The sequence below is a fragment of the Strix aluco genome, chromosome 3 (assembly GCF_031877795.1).
Source record: "Strix aluco isolate bStrAlu1 chromosome 3, bStrAlu1.hap1, whole genome shotgun sequence".
NCBI lineage: Eukaryota > Metazoa > Chordata > Aves > Strigiformes > Strigidae > Strix > Strix aluco.
In genome coordinates, this window is record NC_133933.1 from 66,925,350 (window position 1) to 66,942,008 (window position 16,659).

Genomic DNA, 16,659 nt, shown 5'->3' on the forward strand with positions numbered 1-16,659 from the left:
GCAATCAAACACTCGTTAGATGGCCATTAGGAAATATGCATTTGTTTAATGCTGAGCTTGATGCCAGACAAGCGATGGCTTCCTCATTGTCACAGTCCCATTGTCATACAATGCCTTTCTTTCTTTTTCTCGTTTGCATTAAAATTGTCCAAAAACTGGGCAAGAAGTTGACCATTTCGACTGCAAAGCGACTTACTGCATGCTTTTGGTACCTACAGTGGTGAACATGATGAGTACCACCGATGTTGGGTAACGCTGGTCTGTCTACCTGGTGAGCAGAGGAGAAAGACGAGCTTCCACAGCCGGGAGGAGGCAGGGCTTGTGAAACCTAGCGAGAACCCAAAGCTTTTGCTGGGGTTACGTTTTGGGGCCACGATGGAGAAGCGGGTCCGGCCGCGGGAAGGGTGGCAGTCAGCAAGGGGTTAAGTGCCAGGCTGACTGCGGGGGGGACGAGCGATGGGACGGGGGGACGAGCGATGGGAGCGGGGGTCGCCGTTCTGGCAGGGAGCCGGGCCAGGGCGAGGGAGTGGGAGAGGGCGAGGAGCGGGGCCGGGCCGGGCCCGGCCCGGCCCAGCGCTCCCTCCTCTCCTCCCCGCCGGCCCCACCGGTCGGGGCCGCCGCCAGGCTTAGTCAGAGGAATGTGGGTGGGACTCCCTCCTCCCTCGGCGCCTTAAAAACCCGCTCGGACCCAGCCGCACGCATTCTCCCGTCCCGGCGGCGCGTCCTCGCCACACCCCACCCCACCCGCGACGCTCGATCTCGCCGGGCAAGGATGGTGGTGTGCGGCCTCGCGTGTTGGAGGTGCAGGTGGCTCCTGCCCCTGCTGCTGGGCCTGGCCATCATCATGGGCATCATCGCCCTGGCGGGCCGGGGCTGGCTGGAGTCGGAGTCGGAGCCCTACGTGTTGCAAGCGTCCCTGTGGGAGAGCTGCACGCGGGGCGAGGCGGACCTCAACTGGAACTGCGAGTCCCTCATGGACTACGGTAAGCGGGGAGCGCCCCGGGGCGCCCGGCCCGGAGCGGCGGCTTCGGGGGGTGCCGGTGCCGCCAGCGGTCTCCCCGCCTCCGCTGGGGAGCAGCGGCTCTCTGCGGGGGGGTTGCGCCTGCAGAACCTGCAGAAATGGAGTTTCAGGGCTTAAGCCAGCAAAGAAACGCGGGTCTAAGCCGCTTCAGAGCAATATCTTCTGTCGGTGCAACGCTGGGAAGCCAGGGTGTTGGTGTTTTGGGTTTTTTAAAAAACTTACTTCACACCCAGACTCAGAGAGCCAACTGGCCACAAGTCCCTCCTCCGGTCTGCTGTCTCTCAGCTGGCTGCAGTCCCGGCAGCCTCGCCTGGCAGTAGCCAGCCCCCCTCCCTGTGCCTGTCGCTGGTCCGATGGTGAGCGTGGAAACCTTCATGCAGGTAGCCTGTGCAGAGCCACACCTGGGCAATAGGAACGTGGTGTGTGTCGTCTTCCCGTCCCGTCCCCGGTCCCCCCTGCCCTCCAGAGGAAGACAGCACCTTAATTTAACCCTGTCTGGCCAAGGAGCGTGGCTGTTAGGGTGTCTCCCGACCTGCAGCTTAAAATGGCTTGATGTGGGTCTGCAGGCAGACAAAAAAATGCCCTTTCCTCTGGATACCTCTCTATTGCACTGGGGCCTAAATCCGGGGATAATCACGTCTCTGTTTGAACTTGCTGAGCTGCTTCTGTGTCTCTGGATCTTCATCACCAGCATAATATTCCTACTGCACACTCCCAGTTTCTGGGCTTTTTGGGGGACTTTTTGGTTTGTTTGGGTTTTTTTTGTTTGTTTGTTTTGTTTGTTTTGTTTTTTTTTTTTTTTTTCCTAGAACACGTGGGTCTGATTATATCTACTTTTCAAACAAAATAGTTCGGGACAAATAAGCAGACCCGCCTTGAGATTCTGGATGAGGGTACTTTGGGGACTGGGAAGCGGGAAGGGTGTGTTCCAGCCGGGACTGCTTCCCTGTGCAGATCCCATGCTGCCTGAGCACAGCGGGCTGGCTTCCAGAAGCTTTTCATTGCAACACTCAGGTGTAAACTGAATCCTGAATATATTGTAAGAGCAGTGGCTTCATTTCTCAGCCAGGTGATGACTGCAGGTTTTACTGTAGGTGAAAGAAATCTGGGTAGTGTGACAAAAATATCTGTCTCCCCATTAGTGAAGAAAAGCTAATGTGGAGTTGCTGAAATTTGCATTGCACAGGGAGGTAGCTAATACAGTAGAGCTGCTGAAACTTGCTTTCTCCTGTAGTGACACTGCTGCTCATGTCCCTGAGCACTGATGGGTGTGTGCTTTGAGTCAGCCCTGAGCGTTGTGAGGCAAAAGGAACTTTCTGCTGTTTTTTTTTTTCTAGTTAACAAGCTGTCAGAGAAGACTAGTATCCTTGACTTTGCTTATTTAAGCCTTGGCCTATTTAAACCAAAGCTTACTTAGATCCTTGGCTTATTTATACCAGTGTGACTTTGCCTCTTCTCTAATTTTCATTACATCAATGCCACTGTCTACTCAAATGCTATTTGCATCTAGAGACAGGATGTAACATATGAGTTCAGTCTTGATTTATTTGGTTTCCTTTTTTCTATGCTAATGCAATTAGGCTTAAAATAGATGAGAGCGTTTACAAAGGAAAAAATGCCTAGCAGGCATTTACAGTACTGCTGCAGGAAAATAAAAGTTAATTAATTGAGATGCATAACTTGTGTTTTGCATACAGTAACTACTATACACTAACCATCCTGTGCCTCTCTGGATGAAATGAAAACTTTAGAGTGGATTCCCATTAATAGGAAGCTTCATTAGACAGTTTCTTAATTGATGTGTGGCATGTGTACGGAAGAGAAAAAACATCAGTCACTTATATTAAATGGGGGAAAAGGGGCAGGAACAGACAAAAATTATCCAGTAGGAGTGTCTCCTAAACTGCATTGCTTCTTAAATGCACATTTGCAAATGCCACATGAGAGGGAGGAAGTGAAAAGGGAAGAAGAATAGGATGTCACTTGGTAGGGAGGTGGGGAAGGGATTTTGTTTAAAGCTCTTTACTGGTTTGTGTCTGGGAAGGACCTGGCTGGCAGCATCTGTGTATTATCAAGATGTTGCAAGGCAGAGCTGCTGTACTGCACTATCGTATGACTCAAGATGACTTAGTCTGGACCATTGAAGGAATAAACTGTTGACTGTGTGTTTAAAACATATTGGTAAACCGTCAGCTATGACAAGGATTGTTTGCGATGTGGTTACTTGGAGAGAGTGATTGTCATTATAGTGATGAGGCTGTAAGTTTAGGAGAAACATTTGTGGGTGGCTGCGTCCTCCTGGTTCTGAACGGCTGCTCCCAGCGACTTTGCTTTGAATTATCACTGTAAAAGATGGGCGTGTATGTGTGCAGTAAAGGTGATCCCGTAGAGGTTAACTCTTATATATTCCTAACAGGCAGTTGGTATTCATTAAGTATACAACAGCCAACCTAGAAAAAGGGAAGCATTCATCTGGATCCTTAGTAGGAGTCAGGAAAAAAAAGTAATCTAGAAGTAGGAGCCCAGCCTTTGTGAATCATGTTTCACTGCGGCTGTGCCACTGTACATGTGTCCTTAGAGGCATGGACTTTGATACAACAGATTATTGGTGAAGCTGAGTGCATGTGTTGACTTCACTGAGGGGCCAGGTAAATAAAGGAGGAATGTTACATGTATGCTTATCTTCTCAGTACGCCTCTCTTCAGGCATGCTTCTGTCTGATTTACGATGCAAGGATGTAGTAGAGACAAACTTACTTAGTTTATAGTGTCAGCTGAGTGCAGGCACTTGGAAAATGTTGATGGCAGAGGTGTAGCAGTTGGTGTCCCTGTCTACACCCGGAAAACATTTACTGCAACTTCCTAGTGAAAGCTCTCAGTGAGCAGGCGAGGCTGGTGTCCTGCCAGTGGGCTTTGCTGGCCCCTGGGCAGGTGCCCTTCCACGGCTAGCAACCTGCAGACCTTAAAAACTGGAAATCTATAGGATTGTGCCTCTCCTGAGCTCACAGCAGAGACAAGTGGCTGAAGCCAAGTTTTTACTAGTGGGCTTTTATTTAATAGTTTGGTAGTATAGCAGTTGCTTTTCCTGCACTCCTAAAGCCTTAAGAGAGCTCTGATTCCCAGTATTAATTCCCAGCCAGTCCTCCCAACAAACCTTTGTTTCTGGGCTGTCCAGTGCTCGTGGTGGGTAAGCACATACCTTCCCCTCACCAGTCATGCTACCATGGAAGTTTGCACATTATGTGAGCAAGAAGATATTACTGACAGTGCTCTCTTGCTCACAGTACACTGCTCCTTTTTGTCAACAAAAGCAGATATTTTTGGGCATTCTATGGAATGGGGTCTCAGGGCTGAACAAGAATTGCTACTGGCATTTATATACAGAAAAATAACTACAATATAAAAGCATTCCTCATCTATGCATGTCATGGTAAAAAATTCTACCCTGAGATTCCAGTTATTCACAAGCTAACAAACTAGCTTCTACTTTTTGTAAGTAAGTGAACAAAGATGAGAAAGGCTTGTTACTTCAAATCCTGTAGCAGTTCATCTTCCTGCTAGACTATTTTCCCAGTCCTTTTATGCATTTATAAAGGGAAATCTAGATTTAAATATATGCTGTAGAGCTTCCGTCTCCTCCCTGGTGAGCCTGAGGCACAGCCAAATAAAATCAGGAAATATGCCTAACACTAAGGCTGTGTTGCTTGATTTTTTTTTTTTTCCTCATTTTGTCATATTACTGGTGCTCATCATTAACTTTAAATAATCCCAACCCCTCCTAGTTATTCACATGATAACATTTGCAGCTTAGTTAGTTTCCATAGCTTGATTAATGATGACTACGTAAGAAAACTCTTAAACCTTCCTAATAATTACAGACCTTCAGCTCTCAAACAGTTTTGGTTTTTTTAATGTTCTTTCAACACCATCTAATTGATAAATACTTTTCTGCTGATTAGATGCAAAGAACTTGACTATTCTTTGAGGCAAAGCCAACCTGGAATGCTAATACCTCCGACTGTTCTGCTTTTTTGCTCTCCTATTCTTCTCTCGTCTTTATGCAGCCCCAAATTACTGTGGTGTTATTGTTTGATTCCATAGACAGACATCATATTTATGACTATTTTGAGTAAGAAATACTCTCTCTGCCAAGTGAAGGTACTTCAGAATTTTCTATTTTTAGGGAAAACTTAAATTCTGGCTAAATGTCTTGTGATTACAAGGTACTTCTGAGCACAAATCAGCTAGAAACTGGGGCTGCTCTATCTGTGAGACTGAGCAGGTCTCTCCAGCTCTTAAGGCAGCAAACAGTGAGTGTAAACCCACACCTCCCCCCTCCTGGGAGCCATAGGCAGAAGATCTTGCAGGTGGAGACAGGAGAGCTGGGTGCCTGTGGGGGCTCAGTCAACTCTAAAGAGAACTCTGGGAGAAAAAGGAGCTGGGAAAGCCTGATGTGATAGGTATGGGGATGAGGGGGATCCTGCAAGGAGAAGCAGCAATTTCAGTTGGAGCCCTGGAGCAGCCCCTCTGCTGAAAGCTCTCCCTGTTGGCAGGGGTAGCAATGGTTTGTGTGGGAAAGGAGTGTGCCAGGCCTCACCTATGCTGGGAAAGGTGCAGCCTCCCACCCCAACCTCTTCCATCAGTCACCTATTAGAAGAGTTGCAGTTAATCTTTTGAGATTTCTCTTACATTGTGTATATATACAAGTCTGGAGCTTTTTGTTGCTCTTCCTGCTGATGTTCATGTGGCAGGCTGGCCATTCTATGGCTGTTGTTTAGTCCAGCCCAGAGTAGACCCAGCACTGTGGCCAGCACCTCGGTCCTATCAGGTCTTGTCAGTATCAACCTGCTGAAAACTGCCTGCTGGAGAAGATAATCCAGCAGGAGAAGGAGAGGAAGGTATGGGTTCACCAGCACTGAGCTCTGACACATGTGAGCACAAAACCCACTGAATTTCATAATGTTGGTGCCTACTACTGCCCTGTTTCTGAAGACCTGAAACAAAGCTGGGCTTGATATTAATCTTCCTGACAAGACATCTCCTACAGTTATGTGTTGTCATTTTCATATTGCCAGAGACAAGAAGATAAATCACTGTGAGCCAAGCTGGGGCTGACCTGTAGCCAAAAGCCTGTTACACTTGTAAAGTAAGGACAGAGGATATGGAAATAGCAGAGAGCACTGGGGGCTTTTTGGCTTGTATCTCTTCCAGTCATGTCTGTGTTGCACCAAACCTCAAGGTGTCTAGCCTGCAGGTGCATCTGAGTTTGCAACCTAAATTTTATCAGACAGATGCCAGACTTGGCTTCCTACATTGTGCTAGCATATGTAATACATCTGAAAGGGGATGTGCTTTAATAAGTAAGAGTTCCTTCTTGTTGATGCTTTTTTAAGGCAAATATCAATAAATAGCACTGCTAGGTCATTTAGTCTGAATGACTTTTCCTGGGCTGGCTGTGTGCTATGCTTAAATATCCCTTTATATTAGTTATCCCTAAATAAATCTTCTTGTGGAGACAATACCCAGTACCTGCATTAGGTATATCAGAGAATATTTTATATGGAAAGATTTTATCAGACCACTGATGTCACTTTAATCTCTAGACACTCATCGTGTGTCCTCCCTACCTCCTGACCCTGCAGCACTCTCTTAGTGAAGGGGTATGAAACACACACACCTGGCTGAAGGAGAACTAATTAAAATAGTTTTTGCTGTCTCAAGTAGCTCCAAGAAAGGAAAGGGGAAAGAAAACCCTTTTCCTTACCCTTTCTATGCCAGCATGACTCACTTCAGGTGGTGGTGGTTGGGGGCGGGGTTTGGCCAAGATCTGGCTGGCGGATGGCTGCTGTATTTCAGTTTTGCTATTGCAATAGCGGGGAAAGAAACCAGTTCTGACGATTCTAATGAAAATAGCTGTAAAACAGTGCTTTGTTTTCAGGGAGTAAATTGATGTACGTAGTAGAGGTTTCTGAGATAGTTTTACTGCATTCTCTGTCTTAAATTACTAGTTTTTTCCCACTTATGCAACTAGTAGAATACATGAGTTAAGGTAGAGGATTTTTAACTCTTTAGGAAAAGGTTCTCTCTCTCTCACTTTTTCCTCTTAGTTTTTGCACAGAAAGAATGGAGGCTATGTTGAAAGCAAGGTGTCTCCAGAGTTGCTTACAGCCATGTTGGAACAGACAGCTCTGATGAAAGAGAGGTTTTCTTGGAAAATGTTCTGACTTAGATAGATCTCACCGCTGTCTTTATTCCTACATTAGAGGGAGCTCGGGATCTGGTCCTACCTCTGTCTGAATGTGTGAAAGTAGAGACCCATGTTATGCAGATGTGGGAAGTGAGCTGTGATGACAGCTGATGGGAAAACAAAGCAGTAGCCAGTATGGTTTAGCCCATGTGGGCAGGTGTCCTGCCTCCAGGGCAGGAACACCTTCGCTTGTGGTTGTTTGCATTGGGCTCACCTGAACTCCTGCTTGGTTTCTAAAGAGGACTGGGTCTGGCCATAAAGAGGGCCTTGTCACAAGCCCATGTTACTGCAAAAGGGGACTTGCTGGCTGTTTTTCTGGGAGGTTTTCTTACCTTTGTTGCCCCAGCTCTAGCCTATGGTGGGTGAGTTCTGGGTGCTGGTGCTGCTCTGCTGGGATAAGGCTACTTGCTTGGTGTCTGAGCCTCTCCAGCCTGCAGTTGCTCGATCCTAAGAATCTGCACCACTTCATCCCATCAAATGTCAAAGTAATGACTCTTCCACTCTAACTCAGATTCTGCTGTTTCGACTCCATCTGCTACATTATAGCTGTTTGTAAATTTTTTCAGTGGTGAATAGATGTTTATCTTCAAGAGCTTTCTCTTTGTGATCTCTCACTTCAACTATTCCAAATCCATTTCTTTTTGGTCATGCTAATTTTGCTCCACATGCCTTATTCTTGTCATAAACAGTCAAGAAGCTGTATGCTGACAGCACTATTATTTCACAGCAGTTATCTCCTGTGGTGACACCCTCTTGTCTGCTCTCATAATTCCCCATGCATAGAAGTGGTTTTGTAAACTTGCATGTCGAACAGGAATGGTAATGATAAAGTAAGTTCTCAGTGGTTGTGTACCGTGTCTGCTCAGATGTCTGTGGGTCTCTTACCGATATGGAGTCTGGAGGTGTTATGTCTATTACCATGCTGCACTATACCCCTCTCTTCAGCAGGACGAGTTAGCGGGCAGGGAGTTCTGTGCTGTTCCATCAACAATGGGGCCTCTTCGGTCTGCAGCTGTGCATTTTGGAGGCATCCAGTATTGCTTTGGCATAGGGCATGCTTCTTACAGTAAAGGATTTTAATGAAAAATGATTAAAGGAAACCAAAGATCTGCAACGACCTACAGTTCAGTGCATTGCTGTGTGTAACAACTTTCTTGTTTTCTCTTCAAGGGTGGGGGAGAGCAGCAGCTGCCACATACCTTGTTGGCTTTGTGATCCTGGTCATCTGTTTTGCCCTTGCAGTCATTGCATTCTCAATCGAGATACTCCGCTTCAACTTTGTGCGAGGAATTGGAGGCTTGCTCTTTGTTGTTGGTAAGGCTGAGCACAAACACGACGTTATTCAATGTAAAACAGGCATCAGCAGAAAAACATGCTAGATGGAGCCTCCCTTATGAAATAAGCCGTCTTTGGTTTATGACTCATTTTCATGGGGAACAAGGAAAGGTTGATTTATGCTCTGAAAGAATAATGGTTAGGGAAGCTCCAGTAGCCTTTGTCAGTTACACTTTCTCAAAAGCAGTGTATGGGGGCAACCAACACCTTTGACCCTGCATGTCACATGCTAAGAGTTAGGAGCTTGAGAGCCCCAGGTGCTTCTCATCTTCCCAAAGGGAGGAGGAGTGACAGGGTTATGGTACAAGTGGGAGGTAACTGGCTCCACAGGGATCACGGTGCCTGGCTGTTGGACAGAGCTGGTCACGGCATGCAGGTATGTGCCTTAGCAACCTGGCAATGTCAGCCATAGCTGCTGCAGTCGGATAGGTGTGGGGATCTGCCTTGGCCAGAAGTCACGTATCTCTAAGAATGCAGATTTGATCATAGGACTGAAGCTAATCCTAAAAGGATATGCAGTTATCTCCAGCTACCTTTTTAGTGGGAAACATAATACATTCATTGTCATTTACTCCTGTTTTTCTTTCTTTCTCTCCAGCTGCATTCCAGATCATAGGCTTGGTCATCTACCCAGTGAAATTCACAGAAGACATTCCACTGACAGGAGATAATATGTTTAGCTGGGCCTATGGCTTCGGTTGGGCCAGCACTGTTGTTGTAATAGGTTGTGCTTTCTTCTTCTGCTGCCTCCCTAACTGGGAAGATGAAGTCCTGGGAAACATCAAGCCTACGTATTACTACTCCTCCCCAGAGAGAGCACCGTACTTAAATTGAAACATTAAATCCGAGTACAATCAACTGTCAAAACAACAGAGGAGCACCTCTGATGTAAATTCGGTGCATCTATAGGAGACTGAAAAAACCCACCTTATTTCTCCAGAGTATTTCTTACCAGCCCGGGCAATAAATTAGTAAAAACATTGGCATCTTTAAGCAAATAGCTTTTACCGAAAGTATTATTTCCATATTCTCATGTCGAGTCTGTTTGGGTGGTTTACTTGCTCCTTCCCCTCCCAACTAATTGAGTCATCCTTATTTTATTCAAACATTTGCTTATGAATAAAGATGTAGTGTTTCAAGTGTAGAAAGGAACAGAGATTTTAAAGAACCCATTAGAGGGACCTGCAAGTTATTTTGTTTTTACCTATGACAAAATTGCCTTAAATGGAACTAGAAAAAAAAAAACTTTCAAAGAATGCTTTTTCTTCCACCAAAGTCAGTCCCAAGGAAGGAACTTCCCTGAGACTATCACAGCTACATGCTGCCTAAGAACCTCTTCTCATTCCTGTTACTGGACTATTGTTGACTATTAGCTATTTGAATTAAGGCGGGAAAATAAAATAAAAATTTATTTTCCACCAATTGGTGCTGGTGGATGGAGATCTCCTCTAAAGCATAGAGCTGGTGTGTATAACTGGCTAGTGTAACACCTATTGGTGTTTTTATGGCCACTGCAGGACTTATGATGGAGCCACATATAATTTAATATACCTTGTCACAGAGAGAATCAATAAACTTTCAGCTGTTAAACCACGTATATTTTTACATGGCATTTGAGGGATGCTGATTTAGAAAATACCTTTGAGTAGAAACATACACTGTTCTTTATGACTACCTTTTTAAAACTGCAGTGTTTGAATTATCAGCTGTGCTTTGGAGGGAAATCTTAGCATAAGGTGTTGAAAACCTCCAAAAGTTTCTAAAGCACACTGTAGGTACTCCGAAGTTTAGTAAACTTGGGGGTGCTTTGTGAGTCACTAGGGATAACAGGTAAAAATAGAAAAGCAGTTCTGTGAGCAATTTACATATGCAGACTTCATACAGACACACGTCTTGGGAGTAATCTGTCTGGCTCATAGCTTGTGTTTCTGGAGTCAGTGATTCCCAGTAAGTATTCTGGTGAAACAGAGCTGTGTCTGTATTGGTCATGGACCTGCAGCAGCTTACAGCAGATTTAATTATGGTCTGTAATCTTTGTCAGAGCTTTCTTCATTGGGAACCAAGAAGCAAGAGGCTCATTTGTTGAGCTCCTCTTCCAGCTATGGGGGAAGTAGCTCTAACAGACAGATTTGAGGTGGGTACACATAGGGTGGAAAGCAAATGCTGCATGTTACTCGGACTTATTTCTTACTATTGTGAACCCAGTACTTAGGAGAGTGTAAGTGTGTGTGGGTATATGTGTTCAGCCACATGTACAGAATAGGACTTAGAAAACATTAACCACCATACTGTAAAACTGAAGTCATTTAGAACTAAGCTTTTTCAATGCCCAATATTTCTTGTATTATATATTGTATAGCTTTCTGTTTTGTAACACCTTTCTAAATTTGGTAATTCTATATCCTGTGTGTGATCCTGTTTTGGAAAGGCCAGGTGACTTCTGAAGGTCCCTTCCAGGCCTGTATTCTATAACTTTACAGAGTGTAAACATCTGCAGACTTCAGAACTGTGTTACAAGCTCAGTTGTGGCGTATACAATCAACTGTATTTATGATTCTTGCTGAAGAGAGAATCCTCTGACAAATGTGTCTTCCCCCCCCCCCCCCCTTTTCTGTACAGTACTAGCTAGTGGGAAATGCTGTGTGGACTTACCTGCATCATGAGTAATGATAGTACCTACTTTTTAGTGAATTCAGGACACAGCAGAGAATCCCAAGTCTGGCAGATCTTTGCACAGCTAAAGCTGAGAAGGAGAAAAGATGTAAGAAAATGGACACCCTTCCTAATGAGAGGGAGGATGATATGGTAATAGGGTTTAGCATAACTTTAAGTATTTTGTATGGTTTTTTATAAGCTTTGTCATAACTTGTCAAAAAAGCACAAATGTAAAATAAACTTGGCTCTGAATATACTGGGAGGGGTAGTATAATCAGCATGTTGCACAATTAAGGTGTTTGGGAGAAAGCTATTGCAAATAGTCATTAATTACTCTCAAGTGATACTAATGTATGTGGCACTCCTTTCAAATGTGGTGGCTTAATTAAAACTGTTTTAACTGACGGTTGTAGAAGCCTGGTGGTGTTTGTGGTTCATGGATTCATTTCATAAACTGAAGCAAATAGCCATTCTTTCCTTCTCTTAATGTAAATGTCAGTATAAAGTGTTGGGTTAATAAAATGAAGTTGAAGACCTCATGTCCAGGAGGCAACAACTTCATTTTCCAGTCAAATAAGCTTGAGTATATGCTGCAAAGCATGTCTGTGTGCTTTCATTGGAAGTGCCAGGCATAGAAAGCTCTTTGCTAAGCCAGGACCTCTTAAAAGCATCACAACTCTATAAACATTTCAAGTACGTAACGGTCTACAAGAGGTCTCAGATATGGGAAGCCTGTTCTTTTTTTATCAAAACTGACAAGTACCTTTCCTATACTGATCAAGAACTTTAAGTAGTGAGAAAAAGAGGGAGTACTTGCCTGCTATTTTCAGTGGAAGACTGCACTTACCCTGTGATTAGAAACCTTCCCATTTCTAACCTCAGATTATGCATGGCCTGCATATAGCCCTGTGCTAGTAGCATTCTGTATCCTGAACAACTCTTTCTTCCCCTTTTTTAGAGACTAAATCTACTGTCAGCCGCTGCTGTGTTAAACCAGCTCGTGGCTTCTGATTTCTGGAAAGATGGGCTCACTGTTATGAATGTTTTAGCTGGCCTCTTCCTTAAATGTCTTAGTTTTAAAACACACCACCCTGGATTCTATTGGCTTGCATGGGTTTCTTTGGGTTTTGGGGGTTTTTTTTCCCCTCCTTTAATTACTCTTAAACACACAATTAGAGAAAATTTTTTGTTCCTTTAGATTTTCCTAAATGCTTTAAAAATAATGGGAGGGTTTGTATAATGTCCATTTTTTGGACATGAAGAACACTTATATTCTTGTTTACCTTCCAGTGTGTATTTAGCTGCAGCCTAAATCTGTGCTCACTAAAATCCACTGAACAACTCCAGCGAGCTTCAGGCTGCAGGGTAGCTCCTTCTAACCCAACCCTGGAGAACAGAGAGCCATTCAGGAGAATCTGAGCACACTTGTCTCGTCTCAGAGGGAGTTAGGAGCAATCAAAAATGTGCATGATGGGGTGCTAGGGACGGCTAATTGACCTGAAAGGGGATGATTAATGCTTAAATCTCATGGATATGGGAAACAGCTGCCACACCCCACTGGGATTTTGTATTTTTAGTTGATGCAACAAGTGACTAATTTTTTAGACAATTCCTTGGCAAGGTAGAATTCTTAAGAAGTATTCACCTGGCCTTTACATCTTGCATCTAAGGACTTCTGGACCTAGAATGCATACATAAATCAAGACAGTGAAGTAACAGGTCATTCCAAGTAAATTTTTGGGTGGGGAGTATTGTTATGGTGATACTATAGAAACAAAAACACCCACGTGCTAAAAGGAAAGGTTACACACAAAAAAAAGAGTTGCTGAGATCATTGAGCACTTATGAATTAACAATGAGCCAAGCACATATATTGATGGAAACCAAAATGCTTTAGGAGATGCACAACAGCTGAAAGAGCTGAGGTACTGGTCCCACAATGCAGAGCAGTGGAGGTTGCTGGCAATAAGGAAGAGCACCCTGAAAAAACAGGGTTTTCAGTGCCAGTAGGTGAAGCTGCACAGATCTTAAAATGAACTTGGGAGATGATACTCACAACCAGAATAAAGTGTAATCAAATCTGGAGGATATGTTTGCCAAAAATAGGGATGCTGAGTTTCTGGATGCGATTCCTGTAACACATGTGCCTGTACAGGTGTAGCAAAATCCGCATGCAATGAGTTCACAGAACCTGGGATACATCAGCACTACTGCATGTGTGCAGCAGTTTATATGTGTAGATCCAACTGACCAAGATGTGTTGATTTTGCTGTGCATGTGCAGAATATTTATAAGATAGGTCCGATGCATCCATGGTGCAGGTCTGTGCTGTACAGTAAGCAGCCTTTTGTCTGAGATTTCCTGGTGTCCAAAGGTGTGGGTCAAGCTGCTCCAGCTATGGAGCTCGACATCCAGAAATTCCAGGCAAAAAGCCAATGCCCTCTGTTGCATTTAAGGTGATGAATTAATTTGGTAAGAGATGAATCCCCTTGCATTCTAGCCAGTCCTCAGAGATTAGAGGGGCTAGGGGCAGCTGGACTTATCTTTTAATAGGTATGCCAATTAGGGCCGTGACTATAGGTCTGACCCGGCTGCACGAACAGCCCATGTGCTGTAGGTCCGGTTGCATTCAAGAGAAGCAGTCAGATTCACAAATGGTGCGGTTTATTCTTATGCAACATCTACAGATTCTTTGAGATTGCCTACGATAAATGCACAAACTGCAGGTTGGCTATATAGCACTACACGAAAGAAAACTATTGCAATCACACACACTTAGTTTCCGGGTAATCACTTGCTGTAGCTGAGGGTTCAAACCTTACCAAAAAGTGTCCCTTCTGGGCAGGGGGGGGAGGCGAGGAGCACAAACCCGTCAATCTGTCCCTCCGATTTGGTGTCAGATTATCGTCCCTCCAAGTTAGGTACAAACTCAGGGTAGTATTTATCTTTGTATGTATGTGTGAGTGGGTGGGACTGTAGTCAAGCCATTATCTTTTGAGTAACGACACAGCACATTCTGTGGTATGAGGGGAACAGGTGGGTTTTGTGGGAAAAAAGGGAGGATGACAAATAAGGTCAGCTTGGAGCAAGGGGTGCGCTGGGATTTTGTGGGAAAAAAAGGTAGGATGAGAAACAAGGCCAGCAGGCTACTGCAAAAATCACCCCTTGAGAGAAAGGGGCAGAGCAGGAGATAAATCTCTCCTTGGGATAAGTGAAAGAATGGGACCGCGTGGCCTACACCTCGCTTCGCATTCCTCCCTGGCGCCACAACAAGCACAGATCGCTGGACCTCCATCCTGTTCTGTGCTTGCTCTGGGCACCCTGTGTCAAGGAAATGTGTGTTTTACAGATTTCTCACTGTTTTGCTTTTCTCACGCTTCCAACACTTAACACCCTCAAGTTCTGCCTCTATAAAATTATATTTAAATTACTTGGGAGTTGTCAGAATAATCCAAAGGGTTTTTATTATGATTTTTGAATACCTAAATTTAATAAGGCTGAATTTATAATAAAGACTGTAGCAGAAAACATGCAGGCATATCTAGAGCTTTAAACTATAAAAAATATAAATAATAATGTATGATAAACAATATGCATTGTATAATGTAATTAATAAATATAAATATTTCCATGAATTATATACCTCATGGGTTCATCTTTGCAGGATTGGATATTTGCTGGAAGGATTGGTGTGACTGCTGCTTTTTATTTATTTATGGGAATGTGGGCAACACATACTATTTTCCACAGAGATCTTTGTGAATACAGAATATTTTATAAGTATTAAAAATTGCTAAATTTCAAGGGGACACATTGGAAACCAGTGTTCACTGAGTTTGAGAGGGCCCAGAAAAGTTTGGAGTGAGCACTCACATGAAGCTGTGAGCCTAAAAGCCAGCTAACTCCTGTCCTCCAGTGTGCTGCCCTAGGAAATGATCATGGATTAAAGAACATTAGTTGACTGTCACGGTCTTGAATACACATGGAGGCATATAACTGGGGTAGGAGCTGACGTGTGGCCATTACAATCCCTTTTTAGTAAATAGCCTATTTTTAAGCTCTCTGTGTTAGCAGTCCCATAGGACAAGAAATAAGCAGAACTTATCATGAAAAAAGACTTCAGCTGAATTGTGCTAATTGAAAATTAATTTATACTCTGATTTGCAATAGAAGAAAGACAAAACAACTTGCGAAACAAAACTTGTGAAAATCATAATTGGCATTTAGTATCAAGACAACAAGAAAAGTTGAAAGTGTTGATAGTAGACCACCATTTTAATTTCATCCCACTTCCCAAATCAATTCCATGTCAAACATTTAAAACTGAAGAGGTCATTTCCATATGACATTTTGGTTTCAGCGTAACCCTACTTTTGGCTGGAGAATCTCAAAGTGAAAATTCATGGCTGAAACTCTTTAAAGATATGCTTGGTATGCATGTCTTATCTGCAAATCTCAAAGTGCTTAAAGTAGCTGGTGCTGTTCCCAGCTGACCCATAAGGCACAGTAAATGAAAGCCATTTCTTTGACAGAGAAATGTAAGTAGCAAAGGTGTGGCACCTGGGAATTACCTATGTAAGGCTGATTTTATTCCTCTCCTAAGGCAGCTGAGCTATATGTTTTACAAGGAGTTACTGTTATGATCCACTATGATACGACAACTATTTAGTTAGCCCCTAGCTATGCCACAGAGAAGTTGTGGACCCCAAAGCAAGTAGTTTAAGTAAAATTACCCCATATGTAGAACAGGCCTGTGCTGTACCGCTCTAACTGCTTACACACAATTTCATAAAAAATCTGTATGCAACATGCTTCATGTGTACCCACCAGAGAGCTTGTGCTTCTGACAGCCACCCAAGAAAGATACAGACCCCCAGAGTGGTTACAAATGTCCAGGAGCCATCTCAGCTGTAACTGTGTAGTGGGTCTACAGGACACCCTTGATTTCAGCCATTTGCCTGGTGGGGAGGGGGGTGTATGTGAGTTGACTGAACTCATCAAACTTCTACAGACCATCTATAAGAAATAACTGGGGATTAAACCTTGTTCTAGTATAGAGCCTACCCTGAAGAAACCACGTCCTTTAGCAAAAACTATCTGAAAATTACATCCATGCTCAGGCTCACAGACTTTTATGTTTTCCTAATTTTGTGTTTTCCTAATTTTTGTTTTCCTAATACAGTCTTGAATTGCTCACATAAATAACAATCCTGGATGCAGCCTCATGTTTGTGACTCGGTTGTTAAAACTTGCTCTTGTGATGACCTCCTGGTTCTGCATATGTAGCCTCACTAAGGAAAGGAAGAAAGTGCCTTTTAAGCGTGTTTGTCTCGTCGAGGCAGGCCTGCTTTACTGACAAGAGACAGCGAGTGCTGCGCATGGGGCGGGCTTTGGAGATCTGA

The 16,659-nt window shown here is 43.9% G+C and overlaps 1 protein-coding gene across 1 annotated transcript; it reads left to right on the forward strand.

Annotated features, from left to right (window-relative positions):
• Positions 1-720: 720 nt before the first annotated feature.
• On the forward strand, positions 721-11,661 carry PERP (p53 apoptosis effector related to PMP22). The gene is made up of 3 exons (XM_074818976.1): positions 721-983; positions 8,438-8,581; positions 9,201-11,661. The coding sequence occupies exons 1-3, from the start codon at positions 773-775 to the stop codon at positions 9,434-9,436; spliced, it is 591 nt and encodes a 196-aa protein (XP_074675077.1). The 5' UTR covers positions 721-772; the 3' UTR covers positions 9,437-11,661.
• The last annotated feature ends 4,998 nt before the right edge of the window (positions 11,662-16,659 follow it).

Bases quoted from the DNA above. Each gene is read 5' to 3' on its own strand.
- PERP (XM_074818976.1), top strand. From the start codon at position 773: ATGGTGGTGTGCGGCCTCGCGTGTTGGAGGTGCAGGTGGCTCCTGCCC. The intron at 984-8,437 runs GTAAGCGGGGAG...TTTCTCTTCAAG, and splicing joins CGAGTCCCTCATGGACTACG to GGTGGGGGAGAGCAGCAGCT. The intron at 8,582-9,200 runs GTAAGGCTGAGC...CTTTCTCTCCAG, and splicing joins AGGCTTGCTCTTTGTTGTTG to CTGCATTCCAGATCATAGGC.